The 24984-nt window shown below is 48.5% G+C and overlaps 1 protein-coding gene across 1 annotated transcript in view; it reads left to right on the top strand.

Moving 5' to 3' along the window:
• cmtr1 (cap methyltransferase 1) overlaps positions 1–24984 on the top strand; it is an 87086-nt gene that overhangs the window by 919 nt on the left and 61183 nt on the right. The window contains exons 2-10 of the mRNA XM_063040847.1: positions 1922–2076; positions 2346–2504; positions 3458–3550; positions 3631–3702; positions 5337–5431; positions 5695–5767; positions 6307–6505; positions 9467–9585; positions 10250–10346. Of these exons, the coding sequence (XP_062896917.1) occupies positions 1922–2076; positions 2346–2504; positions 3458–3550; positions 3631–3702; positions 5337–5431; positions 5695–5767; positions 6307–6505; positions 9467–9585; positions 10250–10346 (1062 nt within the window). The remainder of the gene's footprint in view (positions 1–1921; positions 2077–2345; positions 2505–3457; positions 3551–3630; positions 3703–5336; positions 5432–5694; positions 5768–6306; positions 6506–9466; positions 9586–10249; positions 10347–24984) is intronic.

Here is a 24984-nt window from a genome sequence, read left to right as displayed (position 1 = left end):
TTCTGGTTTTATAAATGACTTGGATGAGCAAGTGGAATGGTAGGTCAGTAAGCTTGCAGATGACAGGAAGGTTGCTGGAGTTGTGAATAGTGTAGAAGGTTGTTGTAGGTTCCTGTGAGACATTGACAGGATGAAGAGCTGTGCTGAGAAATGGCAGATGAGTTGAATCCAGAAAAGTGTGCAGTTATTCACTTTGAAGGAAGAATGCAGAGTAATGGCAGGATTCTTTGTAGTGTGAAGGAACGGAGTTGATAGGGTTGTTAAGGTGTATGGAGTTGCCATTCATTAGTAGGAGGATTGAGTTCCAGAGCTGTGGGATAATGTAGAGGAGATTTACCAGGATGCTGCCTGGATTAGAGAGACTGTCTTAAGATGATAAATTGAGCGAGCTAGGGCTTTTCTCTTTGGAGCTGTGAAAGAGGAGAGGAGACTTGATAAAGGTGTATAAAGTTGTAAGAGGCATAAGAAAGCGTGAATAGCCAGAGATTTTTACCCAAATGGAAATGGCTAATATGCGGCCTCATAATTATAAGGTGTGTGGAGGAAAGTAGTGTTTGGGGGGAGGGGTATCAGAGGTGGGTTCTTTAACAGAGTGGACGTAAGGGCAGATACTTTAGGGACATTTAAGAAACTCTTGGATAAAAGAAAAATGGAGGGCTATGTAGGAGGGAAGGGTTAGATTGATCTTCAACTCAGTTAAAAGGTCAGCATAACCTTGTGAGCTGTAGGCCCTTTACTGTTCTATGAAGAGGTTGGTATAAATCACAGAGTTCCCAGCTCTGACCTCTGCACAACACCACTCATCGCGGACCTCCATTCAGAATAACACCCCTCCAGCACCAGCTTTGAATCCAGTCTACTATTTCAATGTGGATCACATGCACCTTAATTTTCTGGATGAGCCTCCCAAGGGGGACCTTGCCTAACGTGTTACTAAAGGCCATGTTGATGATATCTATAGCTCTTCATTAATCACCTTCTCGAGAAGCTCAAGTTAGTAAGACAACCAGCCTCGTACAAAGCCATGTTGTCATTCTGTCAAGGTTACTGTCACGACAGTCAGTCTGTCATCACGCTGTGGTTTTCCAAATGTGCATACTTCTTGCCTGTAAGGTTCTTCCCCAGTAACTTCCAACACTGAGGTGAGGCTTGCCAGCCTAGAATTTCCTAGAGTATTCTTATTCCTTGAACAGTTGAACATCATGGACTTTTCTGCAGTCCTCTTGCTCCTCGTTATTTGTGATGATACAAGCATCTTGGTTAATGTCCCAGTAATCTCATTTTGCCTTGTACAACAACCTGGTATTATATGGATCCCATCAGGCCCTGGGCACCCAACCACTTTGATGCTCCTCGAGAGCCAGCTCTTCCACCCTGTTCTCAAGATGCCCTAACATATCGGCACGTCCCACACTTCTCCTGCTGTCTTCCGCATCCTCCTTCCGGGTGAATGCCAACACAAAGTACTCATTTTGGACTTTGGTCATGCTCTGATAGATTCCCTCCTTTATCCTCAAGTTGTCTCCCTCTATCATCTCGTTCTAACTGAAACTTTTTCCCATTATGTGCAAGAACATGAGGCAATAATTAACCTGAAGCAATGATTCTGTAGCTGCACCCTTGTGGGACACCAATGTTTGGAGTAATCGTGATGAAGGTGTTAATTTCCAACTTCCAGTTGCCGAGGGAGGTGTTGAGTCCCAGGTCTTGTAGTTTGGATATGAGTTGATTTGGGATTACAGTGATAAAGGTGGCACTGTCATCAATGAACAGATAAATGTCAGTGTTTTTGTTACCTGGCCGTTCCAGAGATGAGTGCAGGGTTGGAAAAAGGGGGAGAGGAGCAGACGGCAGGGGGTGGGGATGTGGGTACAGGACCATTAAAGTGTCAGAGCATGACTGTCTCTCTCCCCTCTCCCAGTGACAGGCAGCAGTGATGAGGACACTGACGGCGAGGGGCCGCGGATGGGGTTCGGGGTCCCTGGGCTGCCGGAGGCGGCAGGTTCAGAGGTCCCACAGTCCGACCCCCTCTCCAGCAAGTACTCCATGTACAACAGTGTCTCCCAGAAGCTCATGGTAAATGTGCTGGAACTCTCTCCCAAACCCATCCCTTCCTCCTAACCCCCACCCTGTCACCTCCCCTCCCCCAAACACTGACATCTGCTTGTGACACCCCCATCCTCGCTCCCCGACTCCTGTCTGCTCGCCTCGTCCCCTCTCAACAAACCCCATCTGCTCACTCATCCCCCTCTCACTCTCACACCCCTCCCATCACCAGCACACCTCCCCTCTTACCCCAACCCCCCTCAGTGTATTCCTGCTCTGACCTCTCTAATGCCCCACAGATGAAGATGGGCTACCGTGAGGGCGAAGGTCTGGGCAAGTTTGGCCAGGGCCGGAAAGAGATAGTGGAGGCGTCGCTGCAGCGTGGGCGCCGCGGGCTGGGACTCAAGGTGAAGGGCTTCGACGGAGACCTCAACATCAACTGGCAAGAGGAGACTGAGGTGAGTTCAGTCCTGTGCTCCCTGTAACATCAGCCACTTCGTGTCAGTCGTTCAGTGCCAGGCAACAGTAACTGCCAAGCACATGGCAGTTGCTCAGTGCCCAGCAACGGTAACCACAATCCACACAGTTTCAGTCACTCAGTGCCCAGCAACAGTAGTGCAACCCACATGGTGTCAGTCACTGTGTCTGTAGACGGTAACCACGTCCCGCTGAATGTCCAGCGACGGCAGCCACGATCCACACCGTGTCAGTCACTCTGTGTCCAGCAATGATGACATGACCCATACAGTGTGTCACCCTGTGCCCAGTGACGGTAACCAGGACCCACACAGTGTCAGTCACCCTGTACCCAGTGATGGTAACCATGACCCACACAGTGCCAGTCACCCTGTACCCAGTGACGGAAACCACGACCCACACAGTGCCAGTCACCCTGTACCCAGTGATGGTAACCATGTCCCACACAGTGTCAGTCGCTCTGTGTCTGTAGATGGTAACCACAACCCACGGTGTCAGTCACTCAGTGTCCAGCGACGGTAACACAACCCTCGCGGTGTCGGTCACTCAGTGCCCAGCTATTGTAGCCAGGACCCACACAGTGTCGGTTACCCAGCGCCCAATGGATTCTGTATTTGAGTACACAGGGTGTATGGACTGCGCAGTGTTGGGAGAGTGGGCAGGGTGTAGGGTCTGTGCGCAGGCTGTGTTATGTTTGGCCTGTGGGTGGGGGCGTTCTGTGTTTCGGAGCGTGCATGTGTTGGGTTGATGTGTGGGCTTGATCAGTGGACGGGTATGTAGGTGCTTGGCCTGTGGGTGCGGTGTGTTGTGTGTGTGTGTTGGGTTGGTGAGTGTGTTGGCTGTGCGGGCGGGGTGTGTTGTACCTGCATGTTTGTGTGTTGGGATTATCCGACAGCATAGATCTCGCTGTGTGGTAATTTCTGCGTCTTCTCAGCCCAGTGCTTACGAGCGGGTGGAGTGGTTTCCAGAATGTTCCCTGAAGATCCCACATGCGTCGGAGCTGCGTGAGTGGATGTGCATTGGACAGGTATAGTACTGTGTCCTAGATCTCGTCCCCGTTGTTCCAGGTGGGCACGTGTCTCACTCTGTGCTCTCTCTCCCCTGCAGCGGAAGATGGAGATTGAGGACGAGACGGAGTTCTGTGACGGAGACCTGCTGAGGGATGTCCTCAGGTGTAAGGTCAGTGAGCCACACCACATCGTCTTGCTTGGGCTACGGTGCTGTGTTAAGAGGGGCAGGGCCACCAGGACAGGCCCCTGTTCTTGTACAAGCAAGAGAAATGGGCAGAAGCAGGAACATTCCCCATTATATCCCCAACTCCCCATTCTCTCCTGTCTCTCACCAGCATCTCCTGCTCTCAATCTCCTTGTGTCCAGACATCTCTCCATCAGTGTCCTGAATCAGACACCTCCTGATTCCTGGGGGAAAAGTCCTGTAGCCTCGCTTTCCTTAGCTACAGGTTCCTTATTGATATGTGCCTATGTCCTAAACTCCCCAGCTGGGTGCGGGGGGGGAATACCTTCTTGTCCCCACCATCCAGCCCCGCACTGTGTTGTAGGTGTGTATGAGAGCTGTCTGTACGTCCAGCCCCGCACTGTGTTGTAGGTGTGTATGAGAGCTGTCTGTACGTCCAGCCCCGCACTGTGTTGTAGGTGTGTATGAGAGCTGTCTGTACGTCCAGCCCCGCACTGTGTTGTAGGTGTGTATGAGAGCTGTCTGTACGTCCAGCCCCGCACTGTGTTGTAGGTGTGTATGAGAGCTGTCTGTACGTCCAGCCCCGCACTGTGTTGTAGGTGTGTATGAGAGCTGTCTGTACGTCCAGCCCCGCACTGTGTTGTAGGTGTGTATGAGAGCTGTCTGTACGTCCAGCCCCGCACTGTGTTGTAGGTGTGTATGAGAGCTGTCTGTACGTCCAGCCCCGCACTGTGTTGTAGGTGTGTATGAGAGCCGTCTGTACGTCCAGCCCCGCACTGTGTTGTAGGTGTGTATGAGAGCTGTCTGTACGTCCAGCCCCGCACTGTGTTGTAGGTGTGTATGAGAGCTGTCTGTAAACTTCAGAGCACACCATGCCAGTGCCTCTGGACCACTCAGCAGGTCACGTGTGGCTCCAGCTTCCAGCATTCACACTCCACAACTGCGCTGAGAATCCTTGTCTAGATGCAGCAACTTCGAAGCAGTTCTTTCCCCAGAGGAGCTCTGTGAGTCCCCCTCTCAGGTTCACCTTTTCACCTGCCCTTCATCCATGTTTGCCTCAGGGCTGGGTACCACAACCTGTTGTTTCATCTGCTCACCATGCCCTCCTCTCACCAGCTCTTCCCCCTCTCTCGTTTTTACCACCATCTCCCTCTGCATTCTCAGACCTGGATGTGGATCTCAACCGGAAACGTCGACCCTCCCTTTGCCATCACAGATGATGCTCGGCCCACTGGGAGTTCTCCTGGCAATGGTCAGTTGCTCCGTTCTCCTCAATCCCCCCTCGTGGCAAAAGCCCACTGCCCCGGATCCTCACCGCATTCCCTCTGTGGCTCCCTGTTCACAGAGCATGTTTGGTGAGCTGGAGGCTGAGGAAGGGCAGGTGGAGTTGTGCTAGGGGTTATGGTGTGTTTGGTGGGACCGACCCATGCTCATCCCATTTACAGGGCATATTCGGCGTGCTGGAGGGGGAGGGGGTTGAGGGTTGAGAGTTGGGTGGGGTCAGCACTGACCCACATTAACCCCATTTACAGAGCGAGTTGGTTGAGCTGGAGGGGGAGGAGATTGGGTTTGAGGGTTGAGTGGGGTCAGGACTGACCCACGTTCACCCCCGTTCACAGAGCGTGTTCGATGAGCTGGAAGGGGAGGAGATGCGTCGAGCTCGCACACGGTCGAATCCCTTCGAGACCATCCGCGGGGTCTTCTTCCTGAACAGGTAACAGGGGTTGGGAGTCGGGTGGGCAGCTGTGATGGAGGAGGACAGGCGGTAGCCGGGGGTGCAATGTGAACGTGGTGGTGTGGGGTTGCAGGAAGTGCGGGAGGGTTGTGGGGATTTGGGGAGTTCCGGAGACGTGGGGACTCGTTGAGGCCGATTGGCTTCCTGGGTGAGTCCCATGGATGAGTCTGAGCAGATGGGGTGGGGTTTTATAGAGGATGGAGCCAGAGATCCATTGCCCTGACCTATGTTTGGTGTCCCAGGGCAGCGATGAAGATGGCCAACATGGACCATGTGTTTGATTATATGTTCACCAACCCACGGGACAGCTGTGGTGTGAGTACCAATCCCACCTGATGCCCCCCACCCTTCCGACTCCTTCCTCTCCCCTTCCCACCCCCCAAAATAATAATTTTTACTACTCCACGGGACAGCCATGGCTTGAGTACCAATCACACCCATTTGAACCCCCAGTCCCGCCATCGTCCCGCTACCTCACCACCAGCATGTTCACCGACCCAAGGAGAACCACCGTGCAAGTACCAATCCCTCGTACTGCTTCCTTCTTTGTACGATACTCACCAATCTAAAGGGCAGCCTTGGCTTCAGTACCGCTCCCTCCAACTCCCACCCGACCCCAGTGGCTGCCCTCCACTCCCCACATCCTGCTGTTAACTCAATTCCCTCGCGCACACACACACACACCACACCTCCCTGCCCCCACCGTGTCTCGTACCCCCATGCACCCCTGTGCCTATCTTCCAGCGCCCGTCCATCCAGGTTGCTGTACTTTGCCGATGTCTGCGTGGGCCCCGGCAGGTTCTTGGACACCCTGCATCCTGGACCCCCGCAGACCCACCCTGCCTGTGTTCCAGCACCCGTTGGTCCGGGACAAAGACGGGGAGTTGCTGTACTTTGCTGATGTCTGCGCGGGTCCTGGCGGGTTCTCGGAGTACGTGCTCTGGAGGAAGCGCTGGCACGCTAAGGGCTTCGGCCTCACCCTGCGAGGCCCCAACGACTTCAAGCTCGAGGACTTCTTCGCAGCCTCCAGCGAGTTCTTCGAGCCCTACTACGGTGGGTCAGGGGCAGGGGTGGGTTGGTGAGGGTGGGCAGCAGGATATGTGGTAGCTAGTAGAGTGCAGTGGGAAGGGGTAGGGGACGAGACTGGTGCGGGGAACAGGGCTGAAACGTGAATCCTTGCAGCATCTGGTGACCCCGTGATTTCTGTCAGCAAACAACCGATTGCAAATCCACCCTGTGGGTCAATGACAGTGACACCTCCCTTCCTGATAGGCTGAATGCTTTCTATGGACATTTGACCGATTGAATGATGTAACATCGAGGAAAGCCCCCTCTGTTCCTGAGCAATGGGCACCTTCTCTGGCAGCGGCTGAGGTGAGAACGATTCTAACCAGCGTAAACCCAGGGAAGGCTACAGGGCCGGACAACGTACCTAGTCAGGTGTTGAGGGGCTGTGCTGCCCAGCTGAAAGAGGTCCTAACGGACATCTTTAGTATCTGTCTGAAGCAGTCCACTGTCTCTGCAGGCTTCAAGGCAGCCACCATCATTCCGGTGCCCAAGAGAGCGATGGTAACTGGTCTAAATGATTAACGCCCAGTGGCACTAATTTCAACATTCGTGAAGTGTTTTATCCGGCTGGTAATGGATCATATAAAATCCCACCTTCCAGCTACATAGGGCCCTTTTCAGTTCACCTGCCTTTCAAACTGGTCCACTGGTGATGCCTTAGCCTCGGCCCTCCACTCCATCCTGTCCCACCTCGAAAGTGATGCCTCGTATACCACGTTGTTGGTCATCGACTTCACACTCAGCGCTTAACATGAGAGTGGTGGGTAACTGAACTCTTTGGAACTTAACACCCCTCTCTAACTGGAACTTGGACTTGTCGATGGGAAGACCCCAGTCAGTCTGAGTTGGCAGCAACGTTTCAAGCTCCGTTGTGCTCATTGCAGGTGCCCCCAGAGACTCGTCAAGTTGTATGAGACAACCTGAGTTTCAACAAGGACAAGACAAAAGAGATAATTGTGGGCTTCGAGAAGGCACTGGTCAACCACTTGGTAACAGCTTCTTCCCTCAGGCTGTGAAACTAATGAATACCCTGCCACCAACGAGGTCGCGTCACTAGGACAGCGAGCTGTTTACCTGTGTTGCACTTTGCTACATGTGCTTTGAATTTTTTTTTATTAACTTATTTATAGTATAGATTCTGTTTTATGTGCTGTGTGATATATATTGTGTGGGTGCACTGTGGTCTGGAGGAATGTTGTTCCTTCTATGTACATAATTTTTTGTTCTATGTATAGTCAGATGACAATAAATTTTACTTGTCCCAGAGGCCAAAGTCAGAACATCTTTCGAGAGGGTGAACCCTCACAAGGCATCAGGCCCTGATGGTGTACCTGCTGGGGCTCTGAAAACCTTTGTTAAACACCTGATACGAGTGTTCAAGGACATCTTTAATCTCTCACTGCCGCAGTCAGGTTCCCACTGGCTTCAAAAGGGTGACAATCATACAAGTGCCCACGAGGAGCATCAATTTTACTCTCACCCAGTGGCGTTTACGTCTGCCATGATGAAGTGCTTTGGGAGGTTGGTCATGGCCAGAATCAACTCCTGCCTCAGCAAGAACCTGAACCTGCAGTTTGCCCATCGCACAATGGGTCTACAGCAGATACAATCTCACTGGCTCTCCAGTCGGCCTTGGACAAGTGGCCTGGACAATAGTTATACTTATGTAAGTCTACTGTTTATTAACTACAGCTCCGCATTCAACACCATCATCCCTCAGTGCTAATCAATAAGATCCAAAACCTGGGCCTCTGTGCCTCCCTCTGCAACTGGATCCTTGACTTCCTCACTGGGAGACCACACTCTGGGCAGCTCGGAAATGAGAACATCTCCTCCTTGCTGACAATCACCACTGGCAGACTGCAAGCATATGTGCTTAGCTTACTGCCCTACTCTCTCTACACCCATGACTGTGTGGCGAGGCACAGCTCGAACGCCATCCATAAATTTGCTGATGACACAACTATTGTCGGCAAAATTGTAAAGCGTGATGAGGCAGCGTACTTGTGCGAGATAGACTGATTGTGGACTTGAACGGAAAGACAAAGGAACACACCAGTGCTCATCGAGGGATCGAAGTGGAAAAAGGTGAGGGGTTTCAAGCTCCTGGGTGTCAACATCTCTGAGGATCTATCCTGGGCCCAACGTATAGCTGCAAATACGAAGAAGACACACCGGCGGCTCTATTTCATCAGGAGCCTGAGGAGACTTGATATGTCACCAAAGACACTCGCCAGTTTCTGCAGATGTACGGTGGCGAGCACGCTAACTGATTGCATCACTGTTCAGTATGGAGGGGCCACTGCACAGGATCAGAAAAAGCTGCAGGAAGTTGTAAACTCACCCATCTCCACCATGGAACTAACCTTCCCAGCATCGAGGACGCCTCCAAAAGGCAATGACTCAGAAAGGCAGCATCCATCATTAAGGACCCCATCACCCAGGACATGCCCTCTTCTCACTGCCACCATCAAGGAGGAGGTACAGGAGCCTGAGGACTCAAACTCAACACTTATTAGGAACAGCTTATTCCCTTCCGCCATCAGATTTCTGAATGGACAATGAACCATGAATGCTACCTCAGTATTTTGTTGCTCTCTTTTTTTCGCTACTTAATATGATTTATTTCAATATATTTATTATTGCAATTTAGTTGTTTTTATTATGCTTTGCAGACAAATTCCATAACATATGCCAATGATATTAAAACTGATTCTGATTGTGGGGGGAGGTGGGGATGAGTTCTGGATTAGATGGGCTTTCTTTGTGGCTGACTGCTAGGGTTTGACAGAGGTCACTACCAGGCAGAGTCAGAATCAGGGCTGGTGGGGTTACAGTCGTAGGCGTCACTCGGGTATGGTGGGGGTCACAGTCATTTGTGGTCAGGGTCACTGACGGGTGAGGGTTGCGGCCCCCAGCTGCTGACAATAATGTGCTCCTTCACAGGTGAGGGGGGTGTGGACGGGGACGGAGACATCACCCGACCGGAGAACATCACTGAGTTCCGCCGCTTCGTGTTGGAGAACACCGACCGCAGGGGAGTCCACTTCCTCATGGCCGACGGGGTAGGTGGGAACAGGCCTCCCCGGACACTGACCCGACTCTGGCACTGCCTCTTGACACCTTCCCAACCCTTCGGAGGTCCCCGCACCACCCCAGCACCACCCTCTGATCCAGGCACCTCCCCAACTCCACACAAGCCCCTGACCCCTTCCCAAATCCTCCCCAGTCCCAGAAGCACCCCTGACCCCTTCCCAAGCACAGCCCGATCTCCGTCCCTTCTGATCCCCGGCACTATCCCTGACTCCTTCCCAACCCATCGCTGAGCCTGACACCACCTCCCCATCCCCTTCCAGACCCTGGCACCACCCCTGACTCCTTCCCAATACTTCCCCAATCCTGGCACCACTCTCTAACCCCTCTCCACCACCACTCTCCGTCCACGCATGCCCAATCCCCAAACCGTGGCACTGCTCATCTTGCCCTCCCTGTGCCCTCTGCACAAGAGGATCCCGATGCCGATGCACCGTTACCCCCCTCCTCCTCTCCCCCCTCCCCAGACACAGGAGATTGCCAGTGCTGATGACCCTCGCCCTGCCATGCACTCTCCCTCCCACGGCCGTTTGCAGGAGGGTCCCAATGCTGACGTCCCTCGCCCTGCCGCGCACTCTCCCTCCCCCCACCGTTCGCAGGGGGGGGTCCCAATGCTGATGCCGTTCTTGTGTGCAGGGATTCTCGGTGGAGGGACAAGAAAACCTGCAGGAAATCCTCAGCAAGCAGCTGCTTCTCTGCCAGGTGCTGGTGGGGCTCAGCGTCATCCGCACAGGTATGGGGCAGTGGTAAACAGCGTGATCTGTGTAGATACGTACAGGTATAGGGGAGAGGATAAACAGTGTGATCTGTGTAGGTACGTACGGTATAGGGTAGGGGATAAACAGTGTGATCTGTGCAGATATGTACAGGTATAGGGGAGAGGTAAACAGTGTGATCTGTGTAGATACGTACAGGTATAGGGGAGAGGATAAACAGTGATCTGTGTAGATACGTACAGGTATAGGGGAGAGGTAAACAGTGTGATCTGTGTAGATACGTACAGGTATAGGGGAGAGGTAAACAGTGTGATCTGTGCAGATACGTACAGGTATAGGGGAGGGGATAAACAGTGTGATCTGTGTAGATACGTACAGGTATAGGGGAGAGGTAAACAGTGTGATCTGTGTAGGTACGTACAGGTATAGGGGAGGGGATAAACAGTGTGATCTGTGTAGGTACGTACAGTATAGGGTAGGGGATAAACAGTGTGATCTGTGCAGATACGTACAGGTATAGGGGAGGGGATAAACAGTGATCTGTATACGTACGTAAAGGTATAGGGGAGGGGATAAACAGTGTGATCAGTGTAAATACGTACAGGTATGGGGAGGGGATAAACAGTGTGATCGGTGTAGGTACGTACAGGTATACGGGACAGGATAAACAGTGTGATCTGTGCAGATACGTATAAGTATAGGGGAGAGGATAAACAGTGTGATCTGTGTAGATACGTACAGGTATAGGGGAGGGGATAAACTGTGTGATCTGTGTAGATACGTACAGGTATACGGTGAGGTAAACAGTGTGATCTGTGTAGATACGTACAGGTATAGGGGAGGGGATAAACAGTGTGATCTGTGTAGATACGTACAGGTATAGGGGAGAGGATAAACAGTGTGATCTGTGTAGATACGTACAGGTATAGGGGGGAGGATAAACAGTGTGATCTGTGTAGATACGTACAGGTATAGGGGAGGGGATAAACAGTGTGATCTGTGTAGGTACGTACAGGTATAGGGGAGGGGATAAACAGTGTGATCTGTGTAGGTACGTACAGGTATAGGAGAGGGGATAAAGAGTGTGATCGGTGTAGATACGTACAGGTATAGGGGAGAGGTAAACAGTGTGATCTGTGTAGATACGTACAGGTATAGGGGAGGGGATAAACAGTGTGATCTGTGCAGATACGTACAGGTACAGAAGAGGGGATAAACAGTGTGATCTGTGCAGGTACGTACAGGTATAGGGGAGGGGATAAACAGTGTGATCTGTGTAGGTACGTACAGGTATAGGGGAGAGGATAAACAGTGTGATCTGTGTAGATACGTACAGGTATACGGGAGAGGATAAACAGTATGATCTGTGTAGGTACGTACAGGTATAGGGGAGAGGATAAACAGTGTGATTTGTGTAGATACGTACAGGTATAGGGGAGAGGATAAACAGTGTGATCTGTGCAGATACGTACAGGTATAGGGGAGAGGATAAACAGTGTGATCTGTGTAGATACGTACAGGTATAGGGGAGGGGATAAACAGTGTGATCTGTGCAGGTACGTACAGGTATAGGGGAGGGGATAAACAGTGTGATCTGTGTAGGTACGTACAGGTATAGGGGAGGGGATAAACAGTGTGATCTGTGTAGGTACATACAGGTATAGGGTAGGGGATAAACAGTGTGATGTGTGTAGATACGTACAGGTATAGGGGAGAGGATAAACAGTGTGATCTGTGTAGATACGTACAGGTGTCGGGGGGAGGATAAACAGTGTGATCTGTGTAGATACGTACAGGTATAGGGGAGGGATAAACAGTGTGATCTGTGTAGATACGTACAGGTATAGGGGAGAGGATAAACAGTGTGATCTGTGTAGATAGGTACAGGTATAGGGGAAGGGATAAACTGTGATCTGTGTAGATATGTACAGGTATAGGGGACAGGATAACCAGTGTGATCTGTTTAGATACGTACAGGTATCGGCGAGGGTATAAACACTGATCTGTGTAGATATGTACAGGTATAGGGGAGAGGTAAACAGTGTGATCTGTGTAGGTACGTACAGGTATAGGGGAGGGGATAAACAGTGTGATCTGTGTAGGTACGTACAGGTATAGGGGAGGGGATAAACAGTGTGATCTGTGTAGGTACGTACAGGTATAGGGGAGGGGATAAACAGTGTGATCTGTGTGGATACGTACAGGTATAGGGGAGGGGATAAACAGTGTGATCTGTGTAGGTACGCACAGGTATAGGGGAGAGGATAAGCAGTGTGATCTGTGCAGCTATGTACAGGTATAGCGGAGAGGATAAACAGTGTGATAGGTGTAGATACGTACAGGTATAGGGGAGAGGATAAACAGTGTGATCTGTGTAGATACGTACAGGTATAGGGGAGGGGATAAACAGTGTGATCTGTGTAGATACGTACAGGTATAGGGGAGGGGATAAACAGTGTGATCTGTGTAGATACGTACAGGTATAGGGGAGAGGTAAACAGTGTGATCTGTGTAGATACGTACAGGTATAGTGGAGGGGATAAACAGTGTGATCTGTGCAGATACGTACAGGTATAGGGGTGGGGAGAAACAGTGTGATCTGTGTAGATACGTACAGCTATAGGGGAGGGTATAAACAGTGTGATCTGTGTATGTACGTACGGTGTAGGGGACCGGATAAACAGTGTGATCTGTGTAGAGACGTACAGGTATAGGGGAGAGGATGAACAGTGTGATCTGTGTAGATACCTACAGGTATAGGGGAGGGGATAAACAGTGTGATCTGTGTAGGTACATACAGGTATAGGGTAGGGGATAAACAGTGTGATGTGTGTAGATACGTACAGGTATAGGGGAGGGGAAACAGTGTGATCTGTGTAGATACGTACAGGTATAGGGGAGAGGTAAACAGTGTGATCTGTGTAGATACGTACAGGTATAGGGGAGAGGATAAACAGTGTGATCTGTGTAGATACGTACAGGTATAGGGGAGGGTATAAACAGTGTGATCTGTGTAGATACGTACAGGTATAGGGGAGGATAAACAGTGTGAGGTACTACAGTGAGGGATAAACAGTGTGATCTGTGTACGTACAGGTATAGGGGAGAGGATGAACAGTGTGATCTGTGAGTACGTACAGGTATAGGGGAGGGGATAAACAGTGTGATCTTGTAGTACTACAGGTATAGGGGAGGGGATAAACAGTGTGATCTGTGTACGTACAGGTAAGGGGAGGTAAACTGTGATCTGTGTAGGTACAGGTATAGGGGAGAGGATAAACAGTGTGATCTGTGTAGATACGTACAGGTATAGGGGAGAGGTAAACAGTGTGATCTGTGTAGATACGTACAGGTATAGGGGAGGGATAAACAGTGTGATCTGTGCAGATACGTACAGGTATAGGGGAGGGGATAAACAGTGTGATCTGTGTAGGTACGTACAGGTATAGGGGAGAGGATAAACAGTGTGATCTGTGCAGGTACGTACAGGTATAGGGGAAGGGATAAACAGTGTGATCTGTGTAGATACGTACAGGTATAGGGGAGAGGATAAACAGTGTGATCTGTGTAGATACGTACAGGTATAGGGGGAGGATAAACAGTGTGATCTGTGTAGATACGTACAGGTATAGGGGAGGGATAAACAGTGTGATCTGTGTAGGTACGTCAGGTATAGGGGGGATAAACATGTATTGTGTAGATACGTACAGTATAGGAGGGATATGTGATCTGTGTAGATACGTACAGGTATAGGGGAGGGGATAAACAGTGTGATCTGTGTAGATACGTACAGGTATAGGGGAGAGGATAAACAGTGTGATCTGTGTAGATACGTACAGGTATAGGGGAGGGGATAAACAGTGTGATCTGTGTAGATACGTACAGGTATAGGGGAGGGGATAAACAGTGTGATCTGTGCAGGTACGTACAGGTATAGGGGAGAGGATAAACAGTGTGATCTGTGTAGATATGTACAGGTATAGGGGAGAGGATAAACAGTGTGATCTGTGTAGATACGTACAGGTATAGGGGAGGGGATAAACAGTGTGATCTGTGTAGATACGTACAGGTATAGGGGAGAGGATAAACAGTGTGATCTGTGTAGATACGTACAGGTATAGGGGAGGGATAAACAGTGTGATCTGTGTAGGTACGTACAGGTATAGGGAGGGGATAAACAGTGTGATCTGTGTAGGTACGTACAGGTATAGGGAGGGATAAACAGTGTGATCTGTGTAGATAGTACAGGTATAGGGGAGAGGATAAACAGTGTGATCTGTGTAGTATGTACAGGTATAGGGAAGGGATAAAAGTGTGATCTGTGTAGATACGTACAGGTATAGGGAGAGGTAAACAGTACGATCTGTGTAGGTATGTACAGGTATAGGGGAAGGAATAAACAGTGTGATCTGTGTAGGTACGTACAGGTATAGGGGAGGGGATAAACCGTGTGATCTGTGTAGATACGTACAGGTATAGGGGAGGGGATAAACAGTGTGATCTGTGTAGATACGTACAGGAAGGGAGAGGATAAACAGTGTGATCTGTGTAGTACGTACAGGTATAGGGGAGAGGATAAACAGTGTGATCTGTGTAGGTAGTACAGGTATAGGGAGAGGATAAACAGTGTGATCTGTGTAGGTACGTACGGTATAGGGAGGGCATAGTGGATCTGTGTAGATACGTACAGTATAGGGTAGAGTGTAAGGTAAGGTGGGGATAAACAGTGTGATCTGTGTAGATACGTACAGGTATAGGGGAGAGGATAAACAGTGTGATCTGTGTAGATACGTACAGGTATAGGGGAGGGGATAAACAGTGTGATCTGTGTAGATACGTACAGGTATAGGGGAGAGGAGAAACAGTGTGATCTGTGTAGATACGTACAGCTATAGGGGAGGGTATAAACAGTGTGATCTGTGTATGTACGTACGGTGTAGGGGACCGGATAAACAGTGTGATCTGTGCAGATACGTACAGGTACGGGGAGGAGATAAACAGTGTGATCTGTGTAGATACGTACAGGTATAGGGGAGGGGATAAACAGTGTGATCTATGTAGATACGTACAGGTATAGGGGAGGGGATAAACTGTGATCTGTGTAGATACGTACGGGTATAGGGTGAGGTAAACAGTGTGATCTGTGTAGGTATGTACAGGTATAGGGGAAGGAATAAACAGTGTGATCTGTGTAGGTACGTACAGGTATAGGGGAGGGGATAAACAGTGTGATCTGTGTAGGTACGTACAGGTATAGGGGAGGGGATAAACTGTGATCTGTGTAGATACGTACAGGTATAGGAGAGGGGATAAAGAGTGTGATCGGTGTAGATACGTACAGGTATAGGGGAGAGGTGAACAGTGTGATCTGTGTAGATGCGTACAGGTATAGGGGAGGGGATAAACAGTGTGATCTGTGCAGATACCTACAGGTATAGGAGAGGGGATAAACAGTGTTATTGTGTAGATACCTACAGGTATAGGGGAGGGGATAAACTGTGTGATCTCTGTAGCTACGTACAGGTATAGGGGAGAGGATAAACAGTGTGATCTGTGTAGATATGTACAGGTATAGGGGAGAGGTAAACAGTGTGATCTGTGCAGGTATGTACAGGTATGGGGAGAGGATAAATAATGTGATCTGTGTAGGTACGTACGGTATAGGGGAGGGGACAAACAGTGTGATCTGTGTAGATACGTACAGGTATAGGGTAGGGGATAAACAGTGTGATGTGTGTAGATACGTACAGGTATATGCAGAGGATAAACAGTGTGATCTGTGTAGATACGTACAGGTATAGTGGAGGGGATAAACAGTGTGATCTGTGCAGGTACGTACAGGTATAGGGGTATACAGTGTGATCTGTGCAGATATGTACAGGTATACGGGAGAGGTGAACAGTGTGATCTGTGTAGATACGTACAGGTATAGGGGAGAGGATAAACAGTGTGATCTGTGCAGATACGTACAGGTATAGGGGAGGAGATAAACAGTGTGATCTGTGTAGATACGTACAGGTATAGGGGAGAGGATAAACAGTGTGATCTGTGTAGATACGTACGGGTATAGGGTGAGGTAAACAGTGTGATCTGTGTAGGTATGTACAGGTATAGGGGAAGGAATAAACTGTGTGATCTGTGTAGGTACGTACAGGTATAGGCGAGGGGATAAACAGTGTGATCTGTGTAGATACGTACAGGTATAGGGGAGGGATAAACAGTGTGATCTGTGTAGGTACGTCCGGTGTAGGGGAGCGGATAAACAGTGTGATCTGTGCAGAGACGTACAGGTATAGGGGAGAGGATAAACAGTGTGATCTGTATAGATACGTACAGGTATAGGAGATAGGTAAACAGTGTGATCTGTGTAGATACGTACAAGTACAGGGGAGAAGATAAACAGTGTGATCTGTGTAGGTACGTACAGGTATAGGAGAGGTGATAAACAGTGTTATTGTGTAGATACCTACAGGTATAGGGGAGAGGATAAACAGTGTGATCTCGGTAGCTATGTACAGGTATAGAGGAAGGGATAAACAGTGTGATCTGTGTAGATATGTACAGGTATAGGGCAGAGGATAAACAGTGTGATCTGTGTAGGTACGTACAGGTATAGGGGAGAGGATAAACAGTGTGATCTGTGTAGGTACGTACAGGTATAGGGGAGAGGATAAACAGTGTGATCTGTGTAGGTACGTACAGGTACAGGGGAGAGGATAAACTGTGATCTGTGTAGATATGTACAGGTATAGGGGAGGGGATAAACAGTGTGATCTGTGTAGATACGTACAGGTATAGGGGAGGGGATAAACAGTGTGATCTGTGTAGATACGTACAGGTATAGGGGAAGGGATAAGCAGTGTGATCTGTGTAGGTACGTCCGGTGTAGGGGAGCGGATAAACAGTGTGATCTGTGCAGAGACGTACAGGTATACGGGAGGGGATAAACAGTGTGATCTGTGTAGGTACGTACGGTATAGGTGAGGGCATAGTGCGATCTGTGCAGATACGTACATGTATCGGGTAGAGGATAGTGTGATCTGTGTAGATAGGTACAGGTGTCGGGGAGACGATAAACAGTGTGATTTGTATAGGTACGTTCAGGTATAGGGGAGAGGATAAACAGTGTGATCTGTGTAGATATGTACAGGTATAGGGGAGAGGATAACCAGTGTGATCTGTTTAGATACGTACAGGTATCGGCGAGGGTATAAACACTGTGATCTGTGTAGATATGTACAGGGATAGGGTGAGGTAAACAGTGTGATCTGTGTAGATGCGTACAGGTATAGGGGACGGGATAAATAGTGTGATCTGTGTAGGTACGTACAGGTATAGGGGAGAGGATAAACAGTGTGATCTTTGCAGATACGTACAGGTACGAGGAGGAGATAAGCAGTGTGATCTGTGTAGATACTTACAGGTATAGGGGAAGGGATAAACAGTGTGATCTGTGTAGTTACGTACAGGTATAGGGGAGGGGATAAACAGTGTGATCTGTGTAGATACGTACAGGTATAGGGGAGGGGATAAACAGTGTGATCTGTGTAGATATGTACAGGTATAGGGGAGAGGTAAACAGTGTGATCTGTGTAGCTATGTACAGGTATAGGGGAGAGGATAAACACTGTGATCTGTGTAGGTACGTACAGGTATAGAGGAGGGGATAAACAGTGTGATCTGTGTAGATACGTACAGGTATAGGGGAGGGGATAAACTGTGATCTGTGTAGATACGTACAGGTATAGGGGAGAGGATAAACAGTGTGATCTGTGTAGATACGTACAGGTATAGGGGAAGGGATAAACAGTGTGATCTCTCTAGGTGCGTACAGGTATAAGGGAGGGGAGAAACAGTGTGATCTGTGTAGGTACGTACAGGTATAGCGGAGAGGATAAACAGTGTGATCTGTGTAGGTACGTACAGGTATAGGGGAGAGGATAAACAGTGTGATCTGTGTAGGTACGTACAGGTATAGGGGAGGGTATAATCAGTGTGATCTGTGTAGATACGTACAGGTATAGGGGAGGGGATAAACTGTGTGATCTGTGTAGATACGTACAGGTATAGGGGAGAGGTAAACAGTGTAATCTGTGTAGATACGTACAGGTATAGGGCAGGGGATAAACAGTGTGATCTGTGCAGATACGTACAGGTATAGGGGAGAGGATAAACAGTGGATCTGTGTAGGTACGTACAGGTATAGGGGAGAGGATAAACAGTGTGATCTGTGTAGGTACGTACAGGTACAGGGGAGAGGATAAACTGTGATCTGTGTAAATATGTACAGGTATAGGGGAGGGGATAAACAGTGTGATCGGTGTAGATACGTACAGGTATAGGGGAGGGGACAAACAGTGTGATCTGTGTAGATAAGTACAGGTATAGGGGAAGGGATAAGCAGTGTGATCTGTGTAGGTACGTCCGGTGTAGGGGAGCGGATAAACAGTGTGATCTGTGCAGAGACGTACAGGTATAGGGGAGAGGATAAACAGTGTGATCTGTGCAGGTACGTACGGTATAGGTGAGGGCATAGTGCGATCTGTGTAGATACGTACATGTATCGGGTAGAGGATAGTGTGATCTGTGCCGATAGGTACAGGTGTCGGGGAGACGATAAACAGTGTGATTTGTATAGGTACGTTCAGGTATAGGGGAGAGGATAAACAGTGTGATCTGTGTAGATATGTACAGGTATAGGGGAGAGGTGAACAGTGTGATCTGTGTAGATATGTACAGGTATAGGGGAGGGGATAAAAAGTGTGATCGGTGCAGATACGTACAGGGATAGGGGAGTGGTGAACAGTGTGATCTGTGTAGATGCGTACAGGTATAGGGGACGGGATAAATAGTGTGATCTGTGTAGGTACGTACAGGTATAGGGGAGAGGATAAACAGTGTGATCTTTGCAGATACGTACAGGTACGAGGAGGAGATAAGCAGTGTGATCTGTGTAGATACTTACAGGTATAGGGGAAGGGATAAACAGTGTGATCTCTGTAGGTGCGTACAGGTATAAGGGAGGGGATAAACAGTGTGATCTGTGTAGATACGTACACGTATAGGGGAGGGGATAAACAGTGTGATCTGTGCAGGTATGTACAGGTATAGGGGAGAGGTAAACAGTGTGATCGGTGTAGCTATGTACAGATATAGGGGAGAGGATAAACACTGTGATCTGTGTAGGTACGTACAGGTATAGAGGAGGGGATAAACAGTGTGATCTGTGTAGATACGTACAGGTATAGGGGAGGGGATAAACAGTGTGATCTGTGTAGATACGTACAGGTATAGGGGAGAGGATAAACAGTGTGATCTGTGTAGATACGTACAGGTATAGGGGAAGGGATAAACAGTGTGATCTCTCTAGGTGCGTACAGGTATAAGGGAGGGGAGAAACAGTGTGATCTGTGTAGGTACGTACAGGTATAGCGGAGAGGATAAACAGTGTGATCTGTGTAGGTACGTACAGGTATAGGGGAGAGGATAAACAGTGTGATCTGTGTAGGTACGTACAGGTATAGGGGAGAGGATAAACAGTGTGATCTGTGTAGGTACGTACAGGTACAGGGGAGAGGATAAACTGTGATCTGTAGATATGTACAGGTATAGGGGAGGGGATAAACAGTGTGATCGGTGTAGATACGTACAGGTATAGGGGAGGGGATAAACAGTGTGATCTGTGTAGATACGTACAGGTATAGGGGAGAGGATAAGCAGTGATCTGTGCAGATACGTACAGGTATGGGGAGGAGATAAACAGTGTGATCTGTGTAGATACGTATAGGTATAGGGGAGAGGTAAACAGTGTGATCTGTGCTGAGACTTACAGCTATAGGGGAGAGGATAAACAGTGTGATATGTGTAGATATGTACAGGTATAGGGGATAGGTAAACAGTGTGATCTGTGTAGATACGTACAAGTATAGGGGAGAAGATAAACAGTGTGATCTGTGTAGGTACGTACAGTATAGGTGAGGGCATAGTGCGATCTGTGTAGATACATACATGTCTAGGGTAGAGGATAGTGTGATCTGTGTAGATACGTACAGGTGTCGGGGAGAAGATAAACAGTCTGATCTGTATAGGTACGTACAGGTATAGGGGAGAGGATAAACAGTGTGATCTGTGTAGATATGTACAGGTATAGGGGAGGGGATAAAAAGTGTGATCAGTGCAGATACGTACAGGTATAGGGGAGAGGTGAACAGTGTGATCTGTGTAGATGTGTACAGGTATAGGGGACGGGATAAACAGTGTGATCTGTGTAGGTACGTACAGGTATAGGGGAGAGGATAAACAGTGTGATCTGTGTAGATACGTACAGGTATAGGGGAGGGGATAAACTGTGTGATCTGTGTAGATACGTACAGGTATAGGGTGAGGTAAACAGTGTGATCTGTGTAGATACGTACAGGTATAGGGGAGGGGATAAACAGTGTGATCTGTGCAGATACGTACAGGTATAGGGGAGAGGATAAACAGTGTGATCTGTGTAGGTACGTACAGGTATAGGGGAGAGGATAAACAGTGTGATCTGTGTAGGTACGTACAGGTACAGGGGAGAGGATAAACTGTGATCTGTGTAGATACGTACAGGTATAGGGGAGGGGATAAACAGTGTGATCGGTGTAGATACGTACAGGTATAGGGGAGGGGACAAACAGTGTGATCTGTGTAGATAAGTACAGGTATAGGGGAGAGGATAAGCAGTGTGATCTGTGTAGGTACGTACAGGTGTAGGGGAGCGGATAAACAGTGTGATCTGTGCAGAGACGTACAGGTATAGGGGAGAGGATAAACAGTGTGATCTGTGTAGGTACGTACGGTATAGGTGAGGGCATAGTGCGATCTGTGTAGATACGTACATGTATCGGGTAGAGGATAGTGTGATCTGTGCCGATAGGTACAGGTGTCGGGGAGACGATAAACAGTGTGATTTGTATAGGTACGTTCAGGTATAGGGGAGAGGATAAACAGTGTGATCTGTGTAGATATGTACAGGTATAGGGGAGAGGTGAACAGTGTGATCTGTGTAGATATGTACAGGTATAGGGGAGGGGATAAAAAGTGTGATCTGTGTAGATACGTACAGGTATAGGGGAGTGGTGAACAGTGTGATCTGTGTAGATACGTACAGGTATAGGGCAGGGGATAAACAGTGTGATCTGTGTAGGTACGTACAGGTATAGGGGAGAGGATAAACAGTGTGATCTTTGCAGATACGTACAGGTACGAGGAGGAGATAAACAGTGTGATCTGTGTAGATACTTACAGGTATAGGGGAAGGGATAAACAGTGTGATCTCTGTAGGTGCGTACAGGTATAAGGGAGGGGATAAACAGTGTGATCTGTGTAGATACGTACACGTATAGGGGAGGGGATAAACAGTGTGATCTGTGCAGGTACGTACAGGTATAGGGGAGAGGTAAACAGTGTGATCGGTGTAGCTATGTACAGATATAGGGGAGAGGATAAACACTGTGATCTGTGTAGGTACGTACAGGTATAGGGGAGGGGATAAACAGTGTGATTTGTGTAGATACGTACAGGTATAGGGGAGGGGATAAACAGTGTGATCTTTGTAGATACGTACAGGGATAGGGGAGAGGATAAACAGTGATCTGTGCAGATACGTACAGGAATGGGGAGGAGATAAACAGTGTGATCTGTGTAGATACGTATAGGTATAGGGGAGAGGTAAACAGTGTGATCTGTGCTGAGACTTACAGCTATAGGGGAGAGGATAAGCAGTGATCTGTGCCGATACGTACAGGTATAGGGGAGAGGTAAACAGTGTGATCTGTGTAGATACGTACAAGTATAGGGGAGAAGATAAACAGTGTGATCTGTGTAGGTACGTACAGTATAGGTGAGGGCATAGTGCGATCTGTGTAGATACGTACATGTCTAGGGTAGAGGATAGTGTGATCTGTGTAGATACGTACAGGTGTCGGGGAGAGGATAAACAGTCTGATCTGTATAGGTACGTTCAGGTATAGGGCAGAGGATAAACAGTGTGATCTGTGTAGATATGTCCAGGTATAGGGGAGGGGATAAAAAGTGTGATCAGTGCAGATACGTACAGGTATAGGGGAGAGGTGAACAGTGTGATCTGTGTAGATGCGTACAGGTATAGGGGACGGGATAAACACTGTGATCTGTGTAGGTACGTACAGGTATAGTTGAGGGTATAATCAGTGTGATCTGTGTAGATACGTACAGGTATAGGGGAGGGGATAAACAGTGTGATCTGTGTAGTTACGTACAGGTATAGGGCAGAGGTAAACAGTGATCTGTGCAGATACGTACAGGTATAGGGCAGGGGATAAACAGTGTGATCTGTGTAGATACGTACAGGTATAGGGGAGAGGATAAACAGTGTGATCTGTGCAGATACGTACAGGTATAGGGGAGAGGATAAACAGTGTGATCTGTGTAGGTACGTACAGGTACAGGGGAGAGGATAAACTGTGATCTGTGCAGATATGTACAGGTATAGGGGAGGGGATAAACAGTGTGATCGGTGTAGATACGTACAGGTATAGGGGAGGGGACAAACAGTGTGATCTGTGTAGATAAGTACAGGTACAGGGGAAGGGATAAGCAGTGTGATCTGTGTAGGTACGTCCGGTGTAGGGGAGCGGATAAACAGTGTGATCTGTGCAGAGACGTACAGGTATAGGGGAGAGGATAAACAGTGTGATCTGTGTAGGTACGTACGGTATAGGTGAGGGCATAGTGCGATCTGTGTAGATACGTACATGTATCGGGTAGAGGATAGTGTGATCTGTGTAGATAGGTACAGGTGTCGGGGAGACGATAAAGAGTGTGATTTGTATAGGTACGTTCAGGTATAGGGGAGAGGATAAACAGTGTGATCTGTGCAGATATGTACAGGTATAGGGGAGAGGTGAACAGTGTGATCTGTAGATATGTACAGGTATAGGGGAGGGGATAAAAAGTGTGATCGGTGCAGATACGTACAAGGGATAGGGGAGAGGTGAACAGTGTGATCTGTGTAGATGCGTACAGGTATAGGGGACGGGATAAATAGTGTGATCTGTGTAGGTACGTACAGGTATAGGGGAGAGGATAAACAGTGTGATCTTTGCAGATACGTACAGGTACGAGGAGGAGATAAGCAGTGTGATCTGTGTAGATACTTACAGGTATAGGGGAAGGGATAAACAGTGTGATCTCTGTAGGTGCGTACAGGTATAAGGGAGGGGATAAACAGTGTGATCTGTGTAGATACGTACACGTATAGGGGAGGGGATAAACAGTGTGATCTGTGCAGGTACGTACAGGTATAGGGGAGAGGTAAACAGTGTGATCGGTGTAGCTATGTGCAGATATAGGGGAGAGGATAAACACTGTGATCTGTGTAGGTACGTACAGGTATAGAGGAAGGGATAAACAGTGTGATCTGTGTTGATATGTACAGGTATAGGGGAGGGGATAAATAATGTGATCTGTGTAGGTACGGACGGTATAGGGGAGGGGCAAACAGTGTGATGTGTGTAGATACGTACAGGTATAGGGTAGGGGATAAACAGTGTGATGTGTGTAGATACGTACAGGTATAGGGGAGAGGATAAACAGTGTGATCTGTGCAGCTATGTACAGGTATAGGGGAGAGGATAAACCGTGTGATCTGTGTAGGTACGTACAGGTACAGGGGAGAGGATAAACTGTGAACTGTGTAGATATGTACAGGTATAGGGGAGGGGATAAACAGTGTGATCGGTATAGATATGTACAGGTATAGGGGATAGGTAAACAGTGTGATCTGTGTAGATACGTACAAGTATAGGGGAGAAGATAAACAGTGTGATCTGTGTAGGTACGTACGGTATAGGTGAGGGCATAGTGCGATCTGTGTAGATACGTACATGTATCGGGTAGAGGATAGTGTGATCTGTGTAGATAGGTACAGGTGTCGGGGAGACGATAAACAGTGTGATCTGTATAGGTACGTTCAGGTATAGGGGAGAGGATAAACAGTGTGATCTGTGTCGATACGTACAGGTATAGGGGATGGGAGAAACAGTGTGGTCTGTGTAGATACATACAGGTATAGGGGAGAGGATAAACAGTGTGATCTGTGCAAATACGTACAGGTATAGGGGAAGGGATAAACAGTGTGATCTCTGTAGGTACGTACAGGTATAGGGGAGAGGATAAACAGTGTGATCTGTGCAGATACGTACAGGTATAGGGGAAGGGATAAACAGTGTGATCTCTGTAGGTACGTACAGGTATAGGGGAGAGGTAAACAGTATGATCTGTGTAGATATTAGAGGTATAGGGGAGAGGTAAACAGTGTGATCTTGTAGTTACGTACAGGTATAGGGGAGGAGATAAACAACGTGATCTGTGTAGGTACGTGCAGGTATAGGAGAGCGGATAAACACTGTCATTGTGTAGATACGTACGTGTATATGGTAGAGGATAGTGTGATCTGTGTAGATACGTACAGGTATAGGGGAGAGGTGAACAGTGTGATCTGTGTCGATACGTAGAGGTATAGGGGACGGGATAAACAGTGTGGTCTGTGTAGGTACATACAGGTATAGGGTGAGGTAAACTGTGATCTGTGCAGCTATGTACAGGTATAGGGGAGAGGTAAGCAGTGTGATCTTGTAGTTACGT

The sequence above is a fragment of the Mobula hypostoma genome, chromosome 2 (genome assembly GCF_963921235.1).
Source record: "Mobula hypostoma chromosome 2, sMobHyp1.1, whole genome shotgun sequence".
Lineage (NCBI taxonomy): Eukaryota > Metazoa > Chordata > Chondrichthyes > Myliobatiformes > Myliobatidae > Mobula > Mobula hypostoma.
This window is presented reverse-complemented; position numbering and strand designations above follow the sequence as displayed.